This window comes from Atractosteus spatula, chromosome 2, assembly GCF_055471065.1.
Source record: "Atractosteus spatula isolate fAtrSpa1 chromosome 2, fAtrSpa1.hap1, whole genome shotgun sequence".
In the NCBI taxonomy this organism is placed as follows: Eukaryota; Metazoa; Chordata; class Actinopteri; order Semionotiformes; family Lepisosteidae; genus Atractosteus; species Atractosteus spatula.
In genome coordinates this window covers 59463501-59490141 of record NC_142707.1, presented here as the reverse complement: position 1 = coordinate 59490141, position 26641 = coordinate 59463501, and the positions used below count along the sequence as shown (strand labels likewise).

At 35.4% G+C, this 26641-nt stretch overlaps 1 protein-coding gene across 1 annotated transcript in view; it reads right to left on the bottom strand.

Annotated features, from left to right (window-relative positions):
• The window catches only part of vta1 (vesicle (multivesicular body) trafficking 1), a 78924-nt gene extending 52283 nt beyond the window's left edge, over positions 1 to 26641 (bottom strand). The window contains exon 1 of the mRNA XM_088934032.1: positions 26403 to 26641. Coding sequence (XP_088790158.1) covers positions 26403 to 26493 — 91 coding nt within the window. The 5' untranslated portion in view covers positions 26494 to 26641. The remainder of the gene's footprint in view (positions 1 to 26402) is intronic.

Sequence of the window (26641 nt, the reverse complement as noted above, 5' to 3'; positions counted from 1 at the left end):
GAACTCTCTTACAAAGGATATCAGAGAGTTACCTTCTATAAACTCCTTCAAATCCAGACTTAAAACCTTCTTCTTTAGAAGAGCCTTTACTTAACAGGTTCCATTCTTTACCCCTCTGCTCTTACTGTATTTAGAATCACCATCTACACATTCTCATCGTGTTTATCTTGTCTATTGTTACGACCCCAAGTGTCTAGGGGTAAAGGGGTGTAACACTTAGGATAATTCTTTTGGAAGCAGGTGGGTTTTGGTGAGGGACTAGGAAGTGTGATAAGGGTAAGGAACTAGAGTGGTGCCAAAGAAAAGAAAATAACAAACAAAATGGAGCTGGCTAGGACCGTGAGGGAAAGCTAACCTGACTGCAAAAGAAAACCCGAAACACATGGTCTTCGGCATCTTCAACACCCTAGCTAACCTCCACTGACTACCCAAAACCATACAAGACAAATGGCACTCACCCGTACTAAACTAGTGTACTAATACAAAATCAACTAAGTGTGTAAAGTGTACCCAACAACCTAAACTAACCTTATATACAAAAGTTCACACAAAAACACAAGTGAACCAGGAGTACAAATAAGGGAAAACGAGAATAATCAACAGGAACAGGGTACAAAGAACACAAAAGTTGAACATATAACACGTTAGGGCAAGGTAATAGCAAAACAAGGATACACACACAAACAAACGAAAGTACAAAGAAAACCTCCATATTATATGCTGAATAAGATGTGTTCTGATTGGCTGAGAGCTAATTGATGATGATGTCATACTGAAAGTGTGGTGTAATGGTGGGCCAATGGGGAAGGGAGAACAATCAAGGGTCAGCAGTGTGGAAAAAAACACACACAGAACACACATTGGGGCGTAACACTATTTTTTTATTGTTGTTGCTGTTGTCTTTCTGTAAAGCACTTTGATAAGCCACCTTTAAAAGTGCTATATGAAATAAAGTGTATTATTTATTATTACTTCTACAGCAGACTCAACTAAGTTTTCCACCTCTATAGAAGACCCTCAGCTCTGCTGGAATTATTTAAGAATAACCCACTGAGAGTTTGAGGCAATGACCATCAACTTGTATTGGCTGGAATTTCCGTATGCCTCGGTAAGATGGGCTTGTCTGTCTGCTCAGTAGAGCAACATAAACATTCGCACGTGGATCTGTCAGATCCAGTTGGAGAATTGCCAAAAATGTGGTGAAGCTGCCAATCTCAAATTGGAGATAACACTGGAGATCCAGCAACTATCCTTTACCATTACCTGCTGAAGATATCCCCTTCCAGCCCCTTGTGCAGGTCAATCAGTCAGATGTTGCAGCAACATCACCTGTCCTCAAGGTCATTCAAAGTGCCCTGAACATAATGTCTTTTAGCCTAGCGCAGTTCTGCATTCCGTATGTCGACACGGGCTATTACCGACTTGAGTGGGGAATTCCTGTTGGTGAAAGCAAAGGACTGTGCTTCCCTGATACAAGACTTCACTGATCAAGACCAGCATTAGCAATACCATGCCAGAGACTGTCGTTCTAGGCAGCTAGAGCTCAAACACCAGTGTAAGCTGCTCATAAATAGACGCCTGTTTGAACCACTTTACAATCTGGTGCGGCATGAGGGGAAGCTGTCTCTTTCTTCTTGTACGTCACTTAGAGCTGGAGGCTAACAAAGGAACATAAAATTATACAGGATGATGGGTTGAAAATAAGTCATGATGGGGTGAAAGAGGAGCCTAGGGCTAGGCAATCATCTTCTAGTGTGTATCACACGATCTGACCCTCTCAAAGCATTATTAAAGAACAAATTGAAAAATTGAAAGAGCTGTCCCCAAAGCTCACAGGTTGTTGGATTTTTATTGCAGGTACTGTGGTGTATATGCAGAATCAATCCATTAATGGAAATTCATATTTTAAAATACTGGCAGCACAAGATTATTAGTAGATATAAGGCACTCTATTAAAGGCATAAAGAAAAATGTAAATCAACATTCCCTCTATACAGGCTTTTAATAGGTCTGTAAATTTAACTGCTTTACATAACACAGGTGGTGCAAAAATTTATTAGTGTAATACCCCATATTGGAAATTCATTAAATTAAAAAAAAACTTTTTTTTAATTACCCAGGGAAAAACAGATGCACTGAAAAAAAACTTCCATCTTCAAAACCACGCTTGCAGCATATCTGTAATGTAGTTCCCAAAATAAAGGCTTTAGTCAATCTAAATTCATGAACTCACATTTGCATAATGTACTTGCAACATTGGTGAAAAAATAGCCCAGTACTTAAATAATTTTAATCTTGCTCTTTTTAATTAAATCACATCATTGATGCATTTTAGAACAAATCATTGTAATGCATGTTTTCATAATTTTAAGTATCTTTTAACTATTGAATGTTATTATTTTGCTTACATTTTTAAGTCTTTGAAGGCTTTACAGTGAACTAACTATACAATAAACTTCTACACAGAAACGGTGCCCAAAACATCACATAAGCAAACTAATCAGAATTACATACCGTGGCTCTAGGGTAAAAATGCACCTGAATTGCCAAAATATTAACACCTATTTTCAATTAATACATTAATTAGATACAAAATGGGTATCATTTTTTTCCAATGGGGATATTATTCTTCATACAGTAACTGCGGTGGCACATATTATAGTAAAGTGTAACTTATTTTTTCTGCTTGTTTTGGAATTACCATTGCAATATCTGTCAATTTCTAGCAACAACATTATATAGCACCTCCAAAACTAGCATCTCAATGCACTTTACAGTAGGTGTAAAAGTAAAAAAAAAAAGAAAAACTAACAAGAATAGCAAATTACAGAATGGGCCTATAAGAATATAAGAAACACAAGTGGTAAGCTGCAGATATTAGAAAGAGGAGCAGACACAGACACTAATCAAATAAAAGCCTTTCTGAAAAGAAATGTTTTGACACTAGATTTAAATGCACTCAGGGTAGGTCTCTTTCATTTATCCTTGGGGACAGAATTCCAGTTTTGGAGCACAGCATGAGAAGACCTTGTCAACCATAGAAACGAGTCTGAGGGACATGTAATGTAGAAGACCAGAATCGGATGAACAAAAGTTAAGAGGTGGAGAGCAGACAGAAAATAAGTCAGATAGGTACTGAGTTCCCCAGACATGTAGAGGCTTACTGTATAGGTGAGCATGAGGATTTTGAAGTCGACTTGAAACTTGATAAGATTCCAGTGCAAGGACTCCAGGACAGGTGTAATGTGATCATTTACATGCAACCTGGTCAGGATTCTGGCTGCCTAATTCTTAACATATTGGAGCTTCTTCAGTGTGGATTTAGATACCTCAGAGAGTAGGGTGTTGCAGTAATCAATTCTAGAGAAGACAAATATGTAGACCAGCTTTCCCGCTACAGTCAAAAATGACATTGGATGCAGTCTGGTGATATTTCTGAGAAGGAAGAATCATGTTTTTACGACGTTCTGCATATGAGGGACGAATGTCAAGACAGAATCATACCAGATATCACCCTTAGATTCTTCAATTTAGATTGAAATTAAGGCACAGTGCCTTCCAAAGATAGGATTACTGCATTGGTTTTACATAGGTAGTGGAAGGTGCCAAGTAGCATGACCTTAGAATGTGTTGTAGTAAGTAGGGGTGGCATTGATGTAACCTATCTGAAGATATGTTTAAAAAAAGGCTTAGTACAGGTATTTTATGTTCTAGAACTACTGCAGTAAGGCACAGATAAGTAGAGACTCACCTCTCTACACAAGACAGCCCAATTCTGATAATTTAGCACTTTTAATAAGTCTGAACTGTCTACAAGCTTATTGTGCGTCAAAAGCATATAACTTTCTAATCTAATTAAATCTTAATTCTTTCTATGTTAAATCAAAACTTTGATTTTTTTATTTTGAATTTCCCAGATAGTTTTGGCATTTTTGGATATGCTTACAGTGTAAATATAAGTCATAGGTGGTGACCTGTTCAAGACTCAAAGCTTACCAAAGTTAAAGCCATTCTGGATCATACTTACCTTTACAAGGTTATCAAATCCTCTATACCAGCAGTTTTATAACTATAGTTTGCGTACCCCAAGGGGCGTGCATGCTGAGCTCTAGGGGTGTTTGGAAAAAAATCTGTAACAGCTGAAAAATTAAATAAAATATTTCTTCTCCACACAGAATATCAGAGTCGGCTTCTGGAACGTAGACATATTTCTCAGAGGTGGTTTACTGTTGAAGTACTCTTGTTTTGTCACATAAGGAAAAACACAGCTGCCTGAAGCCCTTTAATTTATGTCACCACCTAGAGACTGAATCCACCAACTTAAAAGACAAACCAGTTGCACAGTTGCATTTTTCATAGGTCAACTGGAAGAAAAAACAACTGCATCAGTTGAAAAAACAACTGATGCAGTTCAACACAGGTGTTGGATCTTGCAAAGACACAATAAAGGCGTCTTATCTCGATAGCTATAGAGAGGCTAAAAAGGAACGTGACACAGTTGCAAAAAGTCTACGATTAATAGTTGATTAAGATGGATGATTGGTGAAAAGACTGCCAAAAAGTTGGATATGATCCCTCTTTCAGACAATACTGCGTCACAGTGAATCAGCAGCATGTCTGAAAACACCCTTTTCCAATCAGCCAGTCGCACAAAAAAAGTTTATTGTACTCACTGCAAATTCTTGAGCCTACAGATATTGCAAATATAGCATATCTTTAGGTATATGTTCATTACTTATCTGGTATGTGAGGATTTTTTGTTTTGTCAGCCCTTCCCTCTGGTACTACAGGGCAGATATTTTTAATTAAATTGACTTTCACAAAAAACAGCATAATTGACTGGGCTCTGTGTGGGAATTTGTACTGATTGGGCTCTGTCAATGGCAGGGAAACAGGGAGTTGTAGCTCAAATCAAGAAGGTTGCTCCATTAGCTTCCTGGGTACACTGCCGCATTCATAGAGAGGACATAAATATGCCAAGAGAACTGCTGTCTGTACTGAATGATTCCCTCAAACTTAATTAAAGATTGCCCACTGAATTCAAGGATTTTTACAGACTTTTGCATGTGATACTTCTCCTGACATGGAAGTGCACTGGATTCCAGACAGCCAAAGGTGCCTCTACCTGACTCAAAGGAGGTAAATGCTTATGCAATCAGTTATTTTCAGTTTTAAATTTCAATTAATTTAGAAGGATCTATAGAATATTGTTTTAATTGTGACTTTATAGAGTGTTTTGTTTCGATCAGTAGGAAAACAATTCCAATTAAATACATTACAATTCCATATTGTAACACAATAAAAGGTGAAAAACTATGTGGGGTGAACCCTTTTGATAGCCACTGTATTAACTGTTTAGCTAAATATTCCTATCCTGTAGAACAATAAGGGTTTAATTCCATTTACCAAATTGTAGACCTAATGACATGTCTTTGGTGGAACTGCCTCATAACCCTCTGCAAAACGCACATTCCTTTAAACCACGACGAAAGAAAAATACAAAACCTGCACATATCGTTTTTACTGACATAAAATATTCATTATGGCCACAGACTGGTATTAAATTTTGTTTCACAGTAATTTCAAACACTTTATTTTATGTTAAGCTTAGAAACCTTTTACAGTTTTGTATATCAGCCTTTAAAGGCCTTTCAAAGAACTGCATTTTCAATCCATTAGGTAGGACAGCTTTTGCGTTTTCTCAAACAAACTCATAGTTTTTGGAGAGTTTATAATACAGATGTCCAGTTTATTATTATTGAAAGTGCATAATGCAGTGAGAGACATTCCTTAATTCTTGACATATAGACCATTCACAATTTGTTTAACTGAGTTAGTACATTATGTTCAGCTTTATCACAATACTATAATTGTGTTCACATTTAATGTTTGATATTCTCCTAGCTCAGGATTTAACAGGAGATGCTGCCAGATCATCTGTTAGGGACAGACTATTGAATTTCCCAAATTGTTGCACGGACTATTCTGGCACAGTTTTTGTCAGTATGCAGATCTGATTAAGAGCTCCTGGTGTTCAGGAGCCAAAAATCATATATCCACAACTTTGGTTTGCAAGAGCTTTGGATAAGAAAATTTTATCTGGCAAGGGAACAACCTATATAAAAATGACAGTCTGCTCTTATGAATTAAAAAGTAGGAAACTATAAAAGTCTAAAGTTACAATTGTATAAAATCATAAAATAAATTACACAGATACATTTCCAAATCTAGCTGAACACCACTGAAAGGACCAACTTCTCTCTCATCTCATAGAGAACTTTAAAAGACATGCAGGTATATGATGTAGGTTTAACATTTCTACATACTTATTTTAACCCAGCAATTTTTTAACAAGCAAGATTTCTTGTTCTCCCCTTTAGGCAATAAGAGGTGATGTGCCAGTTGAAAAGGATGTGTACAATAACTCTTTTACGCAAGTAGCCTATATATAATATATGATTTATGGTATTATATATGTACATATATATTACATATATGTGTAATATAATAAAATATATGATATTACATTTGCCTTTACAAAGTTACTACCATGTGGACTAGCTGGGTGGAATGATTTTAACTCCCTTCTCAGAGGCCTGGTTCACACTAGATCCAATATTCATTATCTCTCAGTAATAAGTGCTAGACCTATTGCATTTGCAACTGTCAAAGAAAGTCTTCAATGCTCTGTTTCAACACCTAATGAACTTCAACTTGATACCATTGCAGTGGTAATGCATCAGGTCACATATAGTCAAAGCACTGACTTGGGATGCATTAGGATTAGCTATAAAACATTTTTAAAACACAGAATAAGTGAGGTTTGAACATTGAAAAAATATAGCAAATCATGACAAGTGTCAAGATCCAACCCCTTATACAGATGCAGCCATTCAAAATGCGCGGGCGATACCGCATTATTTTCCGGTATGCTGTACGCAGTCTACCGCAAGTTACCGGTAAATACCGCAAGTTACCGGTAAATACCGCTAGCAAAATAATAGTATCCGGAATTTCCACAAGGTGGAGCTAATAAAGCTCAACCTCTCATGTTTGAGCTGTAGCCATCAAAGTCTTTAACGAAGATATTAATAATAGTATTAATAATAAATGACCTTGGACAAGCTGTAAGTGTAAACTCAAAGTATTGCCCTGGTCAACATTCTTTTTTTCATTGACCGTCTTTGTAAAAGTAACACCACAGCATTTCGCAATCACGCATTTTTTTCCAATCATGCAAAGTACAGTAATTTTTGAGAATCGATTCACCATGCCTTACACATGCTCATAAAAGAGATTGATTTAGGAACATAAACATATTACCGTATGCAAACTGTACTGTATACAGTATGTATATGTATATTTAATGTCTTAACTGTGCCCGTTTAAGTATTGAATATTCATATCTAATTTTACCACTGAAGGGAAATCTTAGTAGCTGAGCATAAAAAGAATAGGAGCATACTGCAACGCGTGTGAAGGCCATAAACGATATTAATTTTGGAACATAAACATACAGTATATGGCTGGTCTCGGTACTTTAAAGAAAACATACACGAAACATGGTTTCATTATGACCAGAATCTGTCTTGAGATATTTTTAACTTGATTTACAGTATTTGAGAGGTATGTCTTAACACAGATACTACAGTGCTTAAGTACTACTCACGTATATGTTTCTAGGTTTATATTATGCATTTCATACGGTCAAATTACTTTTGAGCAACTAATAAGAAGCGCGAAACGGTATGCGTTTTAGTTTCGTTTCGTGCTGGGACCCGTGGATTGATTAGAGATATCAAGTACATACAAGTCATTTTTTAAATGTTGTAGTTCGTCTTGAAAAAATGTTACGAGTACATCATCTATCAACAATTACACAGGTTCTGTTTCCATATTGCGGATTTTGGTTACGTAATATTATTTTCTAGATTTCACGTTGTGAATATATGATTTGGGCAAACAGAGCCGCAAAGAAGTACATTATGGGTGGTTGTTTTTTTTTTTTGCAGTTTTATCTAGAACAAGCGATGCTTAAACCTTTGTCTGATTCTTGTGAAACTATCCACACGACAGTTACAGTACCTAGGAGTTGACTTCAGTGATGTCACTGATGGGATGTTTCTAAAAATCCATCCTCTGTAAAACGTCTTCTCTACTTGTCCTGCATATGTATTCGCTAATGAAGCTGTGTGTTCTGAGCCTGGATCTCTACATTTGTGTATGAACCAGCTTAGAGGGCTAAAGACAGCTTGTGTTTAAATTGAGTGTAAGGCAATTTATGCTTCTAAAGTCATGGTCAGCATTTTTGTACTGTGCTGTAAACTTGTTCTGTGCCAAGTCACATTATTTTATAGCGTTTTTATAGCGTTATCAAATCCGGTGGCGCGGTGTTAGTTTCCTGACTCCCATGTCACATGGTCTGTGATTGGAACCTGTAATACCGGTTTAATTCGTCACAGCCAGCACTCCGGTTGTAAAGTAGAAGCAGGCGAGATTTCCAGCGAAAAACACTTCCCCCTTCTTCAGGTGTGAGGGTCATCTGCTCAGAATGAAACGCTAAAATGTAATGTAGGCTCTGAATGGGTTCAATTGTGATTTGGGCTTGATTAAGGTCGCTGCCTTTCATCTAAAACCCTACTTGAATCCTTCTAAACTAAAAATCAGTGTTAGTGAGTTCTAAATAAAGAGGTATCCAGGTAACAGTGAAACGGGCGGACAGTCTGGGGAGATCGCCCGTTTTCCATGTAAATAGTTCCCTGGTTCCGCACCCCTTGGTGTTTCTCTCGCTCTCTCTCGGGTCACCTGATCATTAGCTCGAAAGATTTGAGTGCTTTGTGTATATTCTAATGGTAGTGGGGGCAGGGTGTGTGGGAACAGGTTTGGTTGAAATTGCATTGGAGATCTATGTTCTTCACACCTGAAACATTTTCTCTGAAAGCATTTTCTTCGCAGTTTAACCGATCTTGTTACAGCATGTTACAGTTTACTATTATTAACCATATTAATTTTAAGTGCTTAATGTAAAATCTTGTAAAAATATATTTTCATTGTTCAAATATACATTAAGTCTGACTATCATATAATAAGTTAAATACAAAACTAAAGAAAAAATAGGGTTAAATATAATTCAAAATATTTTGCTAACAATGTTAACTGTTTATGAATAATAAAATGTATTAGCTAAGGAGTAGGATGGCACAGTTGTTAGTATGTTTTTTGTTTTGTTTCTTTTTCATAAATACAACAGTAGTACCTGATGTCCCAGTGGCTTTCAAAATTAAATTATGCATGCAAACCTGTGAACTAGAAAGATAACTAAGATATCCATCCATTTATAATGGTGGCAAAGTGGTTAGCATTGTTATCTTGCAGCACTGGGGTCCTAGGTTCAATTCCTGCCATCCTGTGTGTGTGGGGTTTACATGTTCTCTCTGGGTTACATGGTTTTTCTCCATATGTGTGATATGACTCCCTCTCGCACTCCAAAACATACTGGTAAGTTAATTAGTTTATGGGAAACCTGGCCCTGGTCTGTGTGTGTTTGTGTCTGTCTGTCCTGTGATGGACTGGCGCTATGTCCGGGGTGTATTCTGCCTTGTGTCCGTTGCTTACTGGGATAGGCTCCAAATCCTCTGTACTGGATAAAGAGATTAGAAATGGAAGTAAAGGCACTGTGTGGATGGAACTATACACAGTGTTAGAAACCCACTATGAAATGGCAGCATCTCACTGAGAATAAAATATTTTTTACTGCTGGCTTAAGGAAACAGCCTTTCCACCTCTCTTGCACATCAGTATCCATACCTAGTTATTTAAACAAATTGCCTCTAATTATAAACATCTTAATATGCTGGCTCTGTGGATCCGCATCAGCTATGTTTGCCCATTCCTTCAATTCATGTGCATCCAACACACAGTTCAATGCCAGCAACTACACATAATCTAAAATACAATCCTTATTTCAGTATCTATGTAAACATATAGTCTGTTAACTTCATCATCTTCATCAAAAGTATGCCTAACCCCATTAGGAAGTGTTCTTGTTATAAGTGTATTCCTCAGCTTTCCCCAAACTATCTTCTTCTTGCCAACATCTCTAGTCTTTTATCCTGCAATAACTCAGCCAACACTTAAATCTCCAAAAGCTGCTTGTGTTAATTTCTTTAAATCACAAATATCATGTGTAAATACTGGCCATGTAATACTCTGCATTGTGGAATAATAGTTTATTTTAAAGGGAACTAGAGAAACTAAGAACTAGAGAAATCTAGTTTTTTTTCTAGAATTAATAAATGCACATCCTGTTCACTGGGGAAATTAAATCCACACTGAGCAATCTTCAATATGTTCAGAATATGACAGCAAGAATCCTATCAGGGATGCATTACACCTGTTTTCAAGTCCTTGCACTGGTTACCTATCAGATTTCGAGTCAACTTCAAAATCCTTATCCTCCTTATATACTGTCCTACAACTGTTATTATTGATCTCCGAATTATTGTACTTGACATGACTTCATTCAGCCTTTCCTGAACGTCTATGACAGGCAGAGAGAGTGCTGTTTCTGGTGCGATCTTTTACAGCTGACATTTCACTGTTTTAAACGAACAAGAAATTAGATTGCTCATAAATCACTTACTCTATATAAACACAGCGTAATTGCCCTCCGAAAATCTTCTTTTTCTTGTTCGTTTTAGAGACCTTGATCGAAACTGATTTTAGATGTCAGAAAGGATTTATTTTCTCTGTATTTCCTACATTGCTTTGTCAAGATTTTAACTTTATATCTAACTTTATATCTAGGCTTAGATTTCAACTATAAATCGTACAGTAATTAATAGCAGTAAATACTGATGTTTATACATAAAAAAGTCATGCCTTGGAGTATAGACCCCCAAAGGAATGCCATAGACTCAAACTGCAAAATAAACACATACAGAAAGAAAGTATTTGTATTGTAATTGCAAATCCTGGTACTGTATGAGTGATTGGTATGACTTTCCTCATTACAAATCTCTTATTAGAATTTAAATTTCTCTGTAACTCCAGGTCAGAACAGAGAAAATGTAACTGCCTTAAGGAGTTTACGATTATGAAAAATAGAAGGATAAGCATGATACGCATGTCTTCTGTCATTTTCTAAGTCATGTTACTGAGCACCAAATCTTATTGAGAATATGAATCCATTTAAGGTTTATACCATTAAAGTAACAGTTTATTCCATGCTGAAAATGTTTGTACCAGACTTTTTTGAGGCCTGTTTAATTGTGTCTGAAGTCTGATGTTGTAAATTTTATTGTTAAAAAGATCCATGAAAATGTCACTACTAAAGTTAGCTGGTACTGTTGGTACTGTAAGTGGCAAGTAGAGCTCATATTTTAGATTTTGTGTAGTTGCTAGCGTTGAACTGTGTGTTGGATGCACATGAATGAAGCGACGGACACAAGGCAGAATACACCCTGGACATAGTGCCAGTCCATCACAGGACAGACACAAACACACACACACCAGGGCCAGTTTAAATCTAACCTCAGAACCTTTCTTTTCAGAAGACTTAGTGTCTGTATCTGCTTCATTTTCTAATTTTGGTAGCACCTCTACCTGCTTGTCTTTCTTATATGCATTTACTTTGTAATCTGTGGTCCTTTTATCTGTTTTTACATCTACTGTATTGCTTTGAGATGCCACCTTTAATGGTGATATATCAAATAAAGTTTTTTATTATTGTTATAGGGAAACATGATCAGATTGTCCCTGGTTCAGAAAAAAAAGATCTAAAGTATACTAGTTTGTCACTCTTCTAATTCCCTTTGCTAAATGACTTTTCATACTAATCTGATCAATCTAACTGCCAGTTTTCTGTGCTTTCTCTATCCTGCTAGATTTGCAATTATTCTGAAAATTTTCATCTTGAAATAACTCATTTCTAAATACCTTTTTCACTGTTAACATCTTGCAGCAACTCTGCGACAAAATATACACTCTGACAGTTCATCCTGCTACCAACATTAAATAAAACAAATCTTAAGATTTCTATATTTATGTCTTTATTTAGTGGTTTCATTAGTGACAAAGGCTAAACTTTCTTGGAAAAATGTCTTTTATGTGTTGCGGAAAAAACTGACTTGCTTTAACAAAATATGTTTACAAATCCTTTCACCTGGCATTTTCGTAGTTAGAAATTATGGAGCGCTCTATTAAAAGCAAGGGAGTTTTTATGTCCGTTGCAGTTCTTTTGCAACATGAATATAATTATATTGTTATTAATTTCTTGAGATACGCGATTCCATATTATATTCCCTTTTAATCAAATTCTAAAAGTATGCTTGTTGACTCCGGTATCGCGGTAGTTAAAGACTTCGATGCTTAAAATGTTTAGGGAGAAATGGAATACTGGTGTGTATGTTTTCTTTAAAGTACCGATACCAGCCATATACTGTATGTTTAAGTTCCAAAATTAATATCGTTTATGGACTTCACACGCGTTGCAGTATGCTCCTATTCTTTTTATGCTCAGGCACTAAGTAAAAGGAGATGCTTCATATTGCTTGACTAATTTTAAAAACTAAGTTAGAAATGCAGATGCTCCCTCGGTGCGCTGCTCTGGTGCGCCGGCTCTTACACAGTGCCTGTCTGCCGTAAGCGTTACAATATACATACCCAACACTGCTTGTACCCATCTGTCATGCAAATAAAACACCTTGAATTGAATTGAATTGAGGGGAGAGGGGGGGAATACTAAAGCCAATACTGGCTCAATACCCTCGATGGGCTTTGACGTGCTAATGCGTTGGTTTAAGAGTCCGGGTGTGGCAGGCTTCCAATGTCAACTCGACTCGATTGGAAGACAATGAACATATTTTGTGATATTTAGAAATATAAATTTGTTTGGTGCGAGTGAGGTTTTATTTAATCTCTGACCAAGGGAAACGTTTCATTTTTTCAAAGAAATGTTTGTTAAAAAATTAAGTCATAGTTCTATGGGATTCAATCACAGACCATGTGACATGGGAGTCACGAAACTACTGTAACACACAGCGCCACCAGATTTAATAACGCAATAAAAACGCTATAAAATAATGTGACTAGGCACAGAAAAAGTTTACAGCACAGTACGATAATAAATGCTGACCATGACTTTAGAAGCATAAATTACCTTACACTCAATTTAAACACAAGCTGTCTTTCTGTATGAACCTCTAAGCTGGTTCATACAGAAAATGTAGAAATGCATTAGCCTGATTATGATTAAAAAACACATAATTAAACACGCGTTTGCGATTTAAATCAGAACACGATTTAAATCAATATAAATGTTTATATTGTAACGCATACTGTCCAGCCTCCATTTCTCTATAAAAATTTACTCTGTTGCACACACACACACAATAGAAGGAGGAACCGCTGTCAGAAGGGAAGATATGTTCAAAATATCGCAAATATCGATCATGTTGCGATATTTTGAAATATAAAAGTCAATTGATTGTCCATAATATCGCTATTCTATTTTTTCGAAGAAATGTTTGTTAAAAGAAAAGTCCGGTACCAGCTGGATTTGAACACACAACCTACCAGTTGCTAGTCACGCACCTAGACCAGTCGGCTACAACACAGCTCGCATGAACAGGCGAAACAGCCCTACACAGCCCTGTCGCAGCACACGAATACCATTATTAAATTCCTTAGATACGCGATTCCATATTATATTCCCTTTTAATCATATTCTAAAAGTATGCTTGTTGACTCCGGTATCACGTTAGTTAAAGACTTCAAAGCTTAAAATGTTTAGGGAGAAATGGAATACTGGTGTGTATTTTTTTCTTTAAAGTACCAAGACCAGCTATATACTGTATGTTTATGTTCCAAAATTAATATCGTTTATGGCCTTCACACGCGTTACAGTATGCTCCTATTCTTTTTATGCTCAGCTACTAAGATTTCCCTTCAGTGGTAAAATTCAATATCTACAACGGGCACAGCAAAGACGTTTACTGTAAGTCTTTCTACGACAGACCAACGAACCACGAGTGCCCCTGTTGGTCAACCAATCACTTACTGCGGTGCCACGCATCATCTTGCGTCATACTGAGCGACGTCACCTGCGGTACGTGTCTGTGACGCGCACTTTGAATGGCTGCATCTGTATGTAATTAATGAGCAAATTCTATAGAAACAAAAGACACAAAGAATGATTTTAGGTACAGTAGGTACATTCATTTTCTAACTGCTTCTTCCAAGTTGGGGTTGCAGGAAAGCCAAAGCCCATCCCGGCAAACAAGTGGTGCAAGGCAGGGTACACCCTGGAGAGGACGCCAGTCCACTGCAGGGCAGATTATAGCTATTATAGCATGAACATTAAAAATTATTTCAATATTTCTGTACTGCTTTATAAAGTGCAATTCCTTTACAGGTTTTAAAATTAACTGAAGCAGGTTAACATTGATTACTCCTAGATTTAGGTTTTACGTCTCCAATTTGATCTGATGTCTTACAATCTCTCACTCAAGCTATCTTCTGCTATTTCCTTTTTGTCACACAAGGTGCAAGTCCTCCTTGTTACAGTTATCGACTGTAAAGATGTCAATACAATGCAAAACTGAAGAAAAATACCTGCTTACAGAGAGGTACTGCATGTGACAATGAAACCTCATCAAAGTGTCCGTTTTGAATCACAGATGATGCTTCAAAATAGTGTGCCAGCGTTCTAAAACCCCTGAAAACCCCAAAAGCAAAACCCCTACTTTGCTTGATTTTTGCAGAGCTCAACACCTATCCAAATATATATTTGGGTGCTTTTTTAATACACCTCCCCTCCACAAAAGTTATTGAGCTTTAAGTATGGTAAAAAAAAAGAAAAAATATTATTTCAAGAGGATTTATGACAGATTTAGGTTATGAACTCAAATGTGTTTATCAAAATTTTGTAAGGCTTATCCTTAAGGTCATTACATAAATACATTTTATTATTCATATTCTCTAGTCTACAGGGTAGGGATGACTTGAGCTGAAAAAGTTGTCATTAACCTATTATATGGCAACTTGCCAAAAGTGAGTTAGGCATTCTTAGTATTTTTGTCTTAAAACCCCAATTTGTTATAAATCATACTAGGGGCTACACGTGATTTAGTTTGACCTTGAAAGGTCAAAACAAAGATAATCTTATTAAGAAACAAATATTAATTTTTCAATTTTGATTAGGGGACATTCCAGAATCTGTAATTCATCTGTATTTTAATCACTTGGGTTAATGGGCAACTTTAATTAATTAAAACCAATGTGTTACAGTTGCATTTCAATGCTTTTACTAAGAGAGCACACTCAACTACAAAGAAAAGTTGGTGAATTTGTGACAAATTCATTCACAACATTCATCTGTAACTCTACATTCAAATCAGTATGATTAATGAAAATTACTTCCCATTGTTACATTGTTTTGTAATTAGCAGATTTTAAGTGTTTTTAACTCAGAAACAGAATTCACAAAATACAAAGCTAAAGAGATGTCAAATGACAAAACAAATATTTTGATCCATTTCTGCAGGATGGGGTAGATGAAGAGAAATTCATGCAAACTCTACTAAATAATTGCTTAGTTCAAAACAAAAGCACTAGGGTTCGCAAAAGTGATAGCCTACTATCTGCTCCAGTTTAAAGCCTCACAATGTAGACAACATCACAATGTACATGAAGGCATTGGTGAATTGCAGAAAGTTTATATGCTTTTGATGTTAATTAAAGCTTTCCAGACAATAAAATACCATGTAGTATAGCTTTTACTGTACTGTACTATAGCTGGGTTAAAATTATATGCCCTTTGTAAGTTTCACACTGAAGGGACTGATGAACTGATGCATGGTACTTGTATACAGGCCAACTGGCAAAAACCCAGCATTACCTGGCTAAACAAATGTGTTAACACCAACACAATGTATAAACAAAATCCAACTGAAATACTTTTTCATAGTGAAGATGATTTGAGAGCCAGCTACGGTATGTAATCGCATAGTTCTCAATTCTAATGTACTGGCACTAAATGTCACAGTCGCACTCCTCTGTTTGAAAATATCACACATTCGTATCAAGTCTAGGTCGATTAAAAAATTAAGTCAAATTTTGAAATTATTGTAGAGACTCGAGATTCTATTAATTAACCAGGTTTTTTTGTACATGAATAAAAGAAACCATCAATATAAACACTTTGCCATCTCGAAAGAGAAGAAAAGAAACACTGTTTCGGCTGTGGAGCCTTCTTTGGACGTTGTGTTTCTTTTCTTCTCTTCTCAGCATGGAATAAACTTTTACTTGTTACCTTGCAGCCTAGGCATGCTGACGCAGCGACCTACTTGAATGAGATATGCCATCTCTATTTTTGAATGAAAATCTCACATATTAGGGTTTTGGATGTTAGTAATCATCATAGAAAAAAAACAGAGGGTTTCCTCGCACCTGAATTGATGGGTCACAGACAAATACTGTGTCCCTTCCTCGCTTGCCAATTAATATTCAAAGTGAAAAAAGATGTATTGCCTCAATAAGTGCAAAATAATAAATAGCACCTTAATAGCAAAAAGAACACAATGATGGCTTAAAGCATACAGAAAATAGCAAATAGCAGTGTATTTCCAGTAAGAAGCTCTTCCTCAGGCAGTATAATGGGTAGCCTACATATTTGATTAATCCTATACAACCAGACTACTTGTTGTGGACAAATAATGTCTTGTTCCTGCAGGAAACCCAGTGATGGATCACGGATCAGTCAAAAACCAATGAAAAAGATATTGCAGTTCCCACTAAGAGGATAACATACTGGAACATAATTTACTTTTTTCATATTATTTAATATTATAAGAAATGTGATATGTAAACTGTTTACATACCACCTTTGTATTAGCCAAAATTGTAAACTAAATGACACTGAATTCAGAAACAAATTTGCAACCTTAATAAAACAAGCGCATTCTAATTCTTAATCTATCGAATATAAATATCCAATGTACTGAAGGTGTTTTATATACAATAGTATATCAAATACTCAGCTTGAAAATAAACATATCATATTTGTGTCAGTTTTTAGAAACATACTCATTTTTTTTTCCCCAAGGTTGGCCGTAGCCTGGAACATTTATATTATACAACTGTTTATTGTGATTATGGCATCACACGAAAATGTTTAATCTCCCAAACCAACTTCTACTTTTGTGTTAAGTAGAATTTAATAATCATACAACTAAGAGTTTTATTTTGTTGAATTATATGAATAGATTTGGCATGCTAATGGATATAGTACTGACACATTCCAGGTTTGTGATATCTGTGCAATAATTGGCACAAGCAAAACCGATTGTGAGCAACCACAGAAAACATTGACTCATTACAACCTTTGGTGTGAGCAGGCAGTTTAGGTAAAAATGGTCCAATTAAAACTACAGAGTAGGACACCATAGCAAGCTGTAAAGCATAAACCACTCATCACTCCTGGCAATGCACAGTGCAAGTTCAGCGGTGCAAAGGCCACTGAGCAGTGGAGAAATGTGGTATGGAGAGAAGAATTATCCTTCACCATGTTCTTGCCAAATGGGTGTATGGTGTCACCATCCTTCAGAACTCTACAGGTCTGAATGCTTGGGTCCAATTATGAAGGGTTCTGGTAGCTCCGTCATATGCTAAGAGGTGCATCTTCCTGCCATGGTCTGGGTGGCTCTCATGCACTTTGAAGGCAAAGTCAATGCTACTATGTACTCAATGGTACTAAGTGATCAGTATTCTTATGGAGTACATGTGGTCACCCAATGGTTGGATGATCAGGACACTGACGTTATCCATACACCATACATCTTGGCCTTCTCAGTCACCAGATTTGAACCCAATTGAACATTTCTGGGATATTCTGAAATGACAACTGAGAGTGATTTACACGTGCATTAACCCTAACCCAGCCTTGAACTGATTTACTTTCTCGTGGAAGAATGATGCCATGTCTCTCTTGAAGAATTCTGGATATTGTCAGACACTCAATGTCAATGTGTAGACAATACATGCAGGCTGTACTGGCAGCAGGTGACAGCCCAATGGCCTATTAAGTGTCTTTACACTTGTGTTTTTTTAGCCTCTGCCTGTATATCTAATTTGGTAACTTCCTTGAATTGACTACTTGTGAATTTCAGAATAAACATCAAAATACTACTGTGGGCCTTTAAGCAGATGAAAGTGATTTACATCAATTAACTGTTTACTCCCTATAACTTGGTCTTCTTTTATTTCCTAGAATGGCACTTTGAACTCTGGGAGTCCATGATTCTGCTGCTGATGTTTTGTTGCTCCAAAGGTTTAGATCTTGCAAGTCAGTCAGCACTTCAACACTCCCTTGCTTTTAGCCATTACTACTTTTTAATGGCCCAATCTAAGGTATTAAATTGTACATACACTGTTTTTTTTACTCCTACGATGACATATCAAGAAAGGCATTAAACAAAATATTGTGGTACACATACAATACAGTTTAGTATTGAGTATGAAACTCAAAACTGTGAAAAACACATCAATGACTATAATGAAACAGGATGAGTGAAATTAACAGGGAACAACTGATATGTTTTTGTAATCTTATATGCACTTCTTGAAGAAACAATGAAGTAGAACTATATTTGTGTTTGTCAAACTGCCACATTTATTTCCCCTATGCAATAAATGTCACATAATTAACTGCAATAATGCACCCACCCCCCCACCCCCAATTACAGATTGCATGTAGATTATGCACTAATTATACACTAATGCATTGAGAAAGTTTGGTTCATTGATTTAAAAATCCAATCCAATTTTATGTTGTATTTGATGTAGGAAAGCCTTTTGTAGGTGTAAAAGTGTAACAAATAGACAAGTATGTTTGTACTTTTCCATCTAAACTGAAACACAAACTGAAATATCAAGGGAAGAGTCCTAGCACTCTCCATCTGTTCAGACAATTGGCACCAACTAAAGCTTCAGCAGAGACAGTTTGTTTTCCTTTGATCAATGTTCAAGTACATTTTCTTGCTGTAATTATTTCATTGCAAATACATATTTTTGCTTATTTTTCAAAGTTCCATATGTGACTGTTAAAAAGTAATTTTAACTGAAAAACATAGTAAACATTACTATGGGAAACTGAATTAGCTGCAAATTAATGAATTTGTTCTGCATACACTATTGTCATTGGAATATAATATAAAAATATCTTCCAGTTATTTAAACTGCACTGTTTAAATCTGCTTTAAAATATCTAATATAACTTTTCCTTCTGCCAAAAATTAGGCTTTTAATATGCAGATTGATTTAACTGCACAACATAATTTAATATTTATGCAGCCATAAAAGAAGTGGTTGTGAACTATTAAATTTTAACATAATAAGTATGTTTAAAAGTGAAAAAAATTCCAGTTTCTGAGACCTTATTACCATTAATCTAACACAAATGTTGTATGACATGTTTGTGTTCATATCAAATCACAAACTCAATATTAGTCACAATCCATATTTAAAAAACAGTACACTGTATGGTGCTGTATACGAATGTTACTTCGTGTTACTGCAAAGGAATGTTACTTACATGGTTTTCTTATAATATTTTTCTGCAGTCACTGCAGTAATTACAGATATACTAAACCATGAACACAGAACTAATGCAGATATTTTTCTATTAGTCTGGACCAAGGTATGTAATAAAAACAAAATTATTTACAACACCGACATTACCATGCCAACAAATGAGCATCATCTGTAACTTCAGCAGAAAAGGGGTTAAACAGTCAGTATGCACAAGCACGTTCACATAGTAGCATTGGAGTTTACTACTGTGGCTGCCTTTGTAACCTAGAGAATGCACCGTCTTTCTACACAATTTTAGAGGCTTTGAAATCTGTTCAGGCACATATATAATCTCATTTCTGAAACTTGGCTGCATTTATTAAACTTTGCTGGTTAAATAACTTTGTTTGCAGTTTGATATTTCTTGTCTTTAAAATGTTCCAATCATGGCAGCCTAAAGAGATTTATGGAAAATCCCTTTAAGCGAGACAGATAAGGAAAATAAATTATTATTTATACATTTTCAATCCTCAGAGCCTAGCAATACTGTATATATGGATACAAATGATTCCTCCTTTTTTAATAACATGAACTACATATACGGCTGAAGAATTCTGTTATAAAACTCTAAACTATAAAACTACTTTTTATATGCAATTTAGCTCACACATTGTGCGAGAGAAAAAAAAACTATTTACTCAATGACAAATCAAAATGCTACAGTAAGAAATAAACAGAATTATAGGTTCTACACTCAATGAGTTTTATTCTCTGCTGTTCTTACATTTCTGTTTAAGTGCTTCTTGATATAAATATGTTCATGAATATGAACAAAATCATGATCTTAAAGTTTAATTAAGATATATTTAAAATATACAGCAGGTGACTGGCACATTACTTATGAAACAGGATGGTTTTAACAAGACTTTTCAACTTGGGTAACCTTAGACAATCTCTTAACAAAGCTCGTACTAAAAAAACTAGCATTATACTATTCTGATTTAAAATTTGATCTACCATTTACTTTTCGCTACGTAGAAGATTGAAGACAGAAGACTGATGACTGTTTACTCAAATTGTTTATCAATACTAACAAACATTTTAAAAGGTAAATGAACCTTTGGTTATAGTTTAAAAACCGTTATCACCTTACTATAATATAGAAGTGAACTGAAGAACTATATCTTACTAATATAAAGATGTTTGCTTTGTATGTTAGCTCTATACTCATCCAGAGGACTATCAAAGGGTCCATGCACATCTGTTGATATATTATATTAAATACCTTTAAATCTCATATTCACAAATGGTTTAAACACATTGAGTTTATAAAAATGTGCATTCTTGATCATAATTTTTCACAATTTCTTAATGTAAGTAAGAAATTGTCAACATGAGTCGGTCTTCTGAAACATGGTCTTCCTGAAAAGGAGCACATTCAATGATCAAGCAAAAAGACAAAGGCAAATACTTCCTTTTTAGAGTCCATGTAATAATGTGTAGTGACCAGTTACATCTGCAATCTATTGTCATCCATCTTCATAACTGAACATGCACTGTATATTGTTCTAAACAGCTCTATTATTAGGTTAATTGCATCTACTATTGAGGTCACAATGTCACATGCTATGACATGTTTTGGTCTTTCAGGAAGAGCAAGTTGCTCACCTCCATGTTAACAGGTGTGTGCTTACATTTATAATTCATGTAAAACTGCCCTTCAGAATGTACAGTGGATATCAAAAGTCTACACACCCTTATTGACATTTCAGCTTTTGTTGATGTAAGGCCTGAAATCAAGACAAATCATGGCAGACTTGTTTTCACCTTTAACAAGGCTATAATAAGGTTATCACTTTATTTAACCAACAATATTTAAGTGAAAAACAAATGGATCTTTTTAGGAAAAATAATTAAAAATAAAAAACTTTCAATTCCTTGGTTGCATAAGTGTGCACCGAAAACAATCAAATCACAATAAACCATCTGGAGATCATGAAAACCAAGAAAAGATATTTAAGATTCCTTAGGTATTTAGCCTACAATGCTCCCTCACAGTTCCCTAGGCTTTTAATTGTTTTAATTAAACAGGGAAATAGCAAAAAGTGTATAGTTAACCAGTCTAAAACATGTAGTTCAGGTGGCTAGCTGCGTCAGCATGCGTAGGCTGCAAAGGAACAAGTAATAGGTTTATTCCATGCTGAAAAAAAGAAGAGAGAAAACACAACATTTCGGCCGTGGAGCCTTCTTCAGGTGTCAGGATTTGCAATTGTGTGCAGATTTCAGGGTGATATAATTGGTCAGCTGACTGGCAGACCTGAATTTGCATGCCATCTTGAATGATGCATTATATTTCTTTTACAAGATTTAGAAATGGCTGAAACTCCTATACTTTATAGGATGACAGTATAACTACCTGAAGAAGGCTCCACTGAAACGTTGTTTTCTCTCTTCTTTTTTTCAGCATGGAATAAACCTATTACTTGTTCCAGTCTAAAACATTTCAGGTTTTACATACTGTAGGGTTTTATCTCAGATGCTATCTTAGTATCTGGGGTAAGATATTCTGTATCTGAGTATCTGCCTTATATCTTTCACTCTTGTAACTTTAATTTTGACTACATTTAATACACATACAACTATCTAGTGCAGTGTACTGCTCTAGTACAGTGTACACAACAGTCAGACATGAACAGTAATATTATGCAGTGAAAAATGGTACAGTCTTCCATTTTACTTTACAATTTAAAATAGTTCACAAAACATGTGACTCCCATATGCTAACAAGCCTTAAAGACAGCACAGATAAAACTGCACGAGAGAGTAATCTAATGGAAAAAAGACAAGCTATTATTCACTATTAATACATTTCTATGATTATCAGCTCAGTTGATTTTTCAACTGAGATCAGTGCATAATTTTTCCCTTGCTGAGCAAAATTAAATCATTAGTGTAGATTTGAGAATCATAACTGCACAGTGGTGCCAACATTTAAAAAAATAACTATCCATAAATATAAAGTGTAAATAGGATATATGCATTATTGGGTCCATTCTAATCAGTGGTGTGAATATATATATATAACATATATCTATTCATGTAAAATATTTACGTTCTGGTAGTAAGTCATTTTTAAATTAAATATTTACTTTTTTTAATGCAAAACATGAAGAGAAGACTGTTAATAGTAGTGGGTGATGAACAGTGTGTAAAATGCACTAATCACACCCATAGACACATCTGGCCAACACAACTATCTTTGGTCATTTTACATTCAGTGAGCCTATTTAAATGTTATTGATTTTAAATGTCTCTAAAGATGCATTCCAACATTTTTGCTTATTTAGAGCTTTAGCTGATTAGTAATTGGTGGCTAGTGGTCGTATTTAATGAGGTTGCTCACACCTGAAGAAGGCTTCACAGCTGAAATGTTGTGTTTTCTCTCTTCTCTTTTCAGCATGGAATAAACCTATTACTTGTTCCTTTGCAGACTACGCATGCTGACGCAGCTACCCACCTGAACGTATTTAATGAAGGTTAAGCATAGATGCTAATTTTTTTAAATTACTGGACATGCTCATCTCATTCTCATTAACAAAGCATTTTTCTACCCATATTGCACCTTAACACAAAAATAAAACATTTCTTACTATTAATGAAACCTTGTTAACAGTAAGATTATGGTCCTTTACACTTTGCTACGGGCATTAAAATTATTTGTGCCATCTTCAAAATCCAGTGATACAGAATCTCCACGAATACAGCGCACCAAAACCGTTTTCATTTTTCTTAGCATTTCTTAGATAAGTCTGTAACTTATCATTACACACCTTATATTCCTTTGTGGCAAGTCATAATGTTTATACTTTAAGTATGTATGTTCATTATTTTAAAGTAACTGTTTCATTTACAAATTATTTGCAGCGCATTTTGGTTAGTTAGATTTTTTTTCCCACACAGTATCAATTTTAAGGGCTTGATTTAATTTTAAATTTAGAGTATACTGTCAACTATGTCAAGCTGCCTGCTGCTTGAGCAATAACAGCTCTCAAAGAGAATATCTCTCTAGTTTTATTTAACCAGTTATTGCTCAACCCTTTAATGTGGGCCGAGGAGTAAAATGCATTAACTACAGGCTCTATCCTACACAACTACTACACTGTAGTGCAAGGTAGATGATACCATATAGCCTGAAGTTAAAAAAGTGAATATTTCTGCGGTCAGTTTTCATTGTGGTAAATGCCACACAAAAGGTGATAGTTTTAGCACAGTTTAACAAGTTTTAAACCAGGCTGGGACAATAACTGCCTCCCCAAATGTCTGCAGAAGCAGTCTGAAATTCAGCCTTTATTAAGAAAAGAGAATTGCTATTTCAGAACAAAGGAGAGAAAATATATATATATACAATTAATGCTCAGACCTAGTACTGTGGAGAAGCACAGTATATAAAGCTTTTCTAAAACATAACAGAGGGTCATTTCAGTGAATGTGTTTCTTTTTCTAACGTGATTCTTTTTTTAGTGACTTGGATTAGTCATGCGTTTCTTCATATTCTAGATGAAAGGCAAGATGTACATGGCTGAATCTGTATATTCTAAACAGATTTGAATATGGATTTGCAATTGTGTGCAGATTTCAGGGTGATATAATTGGTCAGCTGACTGGCAGACCTGAATTTGCATGCCATCTTGAATGATGCATTATATTTCTTTTACAAGATTTAGAAATGGCTGAAACTCCTATACTTTATAGGATGACAGTGTAACTATATTTATTCTCTGAGCCAGTAACTTAAAACACTAAGGCGTTAACTGTAAAACTACCAAACTAAAAGGTGTTTTTTTTCACTTTTTAAATAGAAATGTCATATAAAGAGGTAACCATACACTTTTTTAATACCATACCATTAAATTAAATGTTGCATATTACTTTACCATCACATCTGCTGTAATCACAACTCACATATGTGTTCAATTTAGTTTTCTATAAAGTTTGGAGTAGCAACAAAATAATTTAAGATAATTACTTGATTCTGATTTAAAAGCCACTTAAAAGGTGGAGTGAAAGCAGGCAATATAATCATGTTCCAAAAAAGGTGTGACAGCCTTTTGTCACTAACAGACAGGCTACAGTAAAGTGAAAAAAAACGTAGTTTACAGTCTTTATAAAAGCGCTTTCATGATAACTCATCATACATATGAACAAAAAAACAAAAAACAGTGCTAAATACAAAAAAAATCATTGAAAAACAAGTAAACAAGCTCATTATAAGGCAGTTTTAACTGTCCAAAAAGGACGGTTTCCTGATTCTTTGAGAAGGGCAATTCACAACCGCAGAGCTTAGTCAAATAACATTATATCACTTGTAGCATAGCTTGCTGAAACATAATAGTCTTGTATTAGTGGACCAATACTCATAGCTAGACGTATAAGACATGTGGACAGTAACATAAGAGGATTCAAGTCATTACAGGCCTTGAAAGTCAAAGGTAAGATGTTAACATTGATACAAAACTACACTGGAAGCCAAAGCAAAGATTCTAATCATTAAAAAAAATAACATGAGACTTGAAACTAGTCAGGCCACCGAGGCTGTTGAGATCTGAACATGATGCAGTTTGTCCACAATTTTCTTGGAAACCTCAGCAGAAAAGGCATAAATCAATCAGGAATCATTATATAAAAAATAAAGACATGAGCCAGCTTCCAGGCATTGGCAGAGCAGGACAGAGGTGGGCCATGTCTCTAAGGTTAAAGGAGGAGATCCTGGTGATATTCCACCTTGGGGTTCAAATCTCAAGTGGGGATTTTCAGTTCAGCACAAAACACAGAACTCCCCCTGACTAATAGATGTACTCAAACTGTTACACAATTAGTGCATCAGAGAACCTAGAAATATATTCTTACTCACAGTTATAAATAGTATTAATCCAAAGTTTAATGCGAGTTATGCAACTGTCAGGCCCTGAAACAGCTATGACAGTTTAGTTTGCAATGGGATGTGAGTGTCTTGCACAAAGATAAAAAAATCATATTACACCATCCCATGTATACTCTATACATTATGATAATTATACTGTGCCGTCGGAGTTCAAAATTGATGTCTTATAATGCTTACGTCTAACTGGCCTTACAGTCTTACAGTATCTTTTGTGTAACACTTCAGTTCAAGACACACAAATGTTGCAAAACAAGAACACTTTGGTGCTTATATTATATATTTTAATTTAGAAACAAAATGGTTTATTTTAGTCTTTAAAATTAGTGATAAAACAAACGCTGTTTTTTTTTACTGTGGTTGCGTTAGAAGCTCGATAGAGCAGAGATAACTTAAAAAAGGGTTTTATTGATTCATGAGTAGAAATCTGTGACACAATACAGAGGAAGAAAGTTATCATTTTACGTGAAACAATATTATACATTAAACATTTTAACAAGGAATTATGAAGCAAACACATCTTCTAACTATTCTAGCCGGTCCAAAATGATAAATGTTGACTGTTACGCGAAAAGTGCAGTTTTAGTCTTCTAGTGACAGAACAAAAGCTAGAAAACCGAAACGCTCCAAAACTATTCTAATACCTTTAGATTAAGCAAGACATTTCTCAAAGGCGGCGAACAATAAAAATCAGAAAGTTACCTATGACTTGCTAAGTCATACAATACGAATACCCGCTGGTCTCAATTTTATTTTTCAATCGTAATACTACCAACTATAGGCATTATTGTTCGATTAGGTAAAATGACGTCTAAGAAACAAAATAATATGTAATGTCATACGTCTATTGTGTAGCTGTTGCAACATGATTAGGTAGTTGAAAATACAGACTTACAGTAATACGCCACAACTGGGTCCCTTTTCTCGTGCTCCTGGGCAGTTCGTAAGTGATGCTGAATGGACTTTAACTGGGGTGGCAGAGCCATCTTTAAAAAATAAACTAATTAATTACTGTTTTAATGAATAAACTATGATTTCTTTCCCACAGTCCGACAAGCAACTCCAAAATGTAAACTCAATATTCAAAGACTCTTCCGCTTCCTGCATCGTGTGTTTCCACGTTGAAGTAAGATT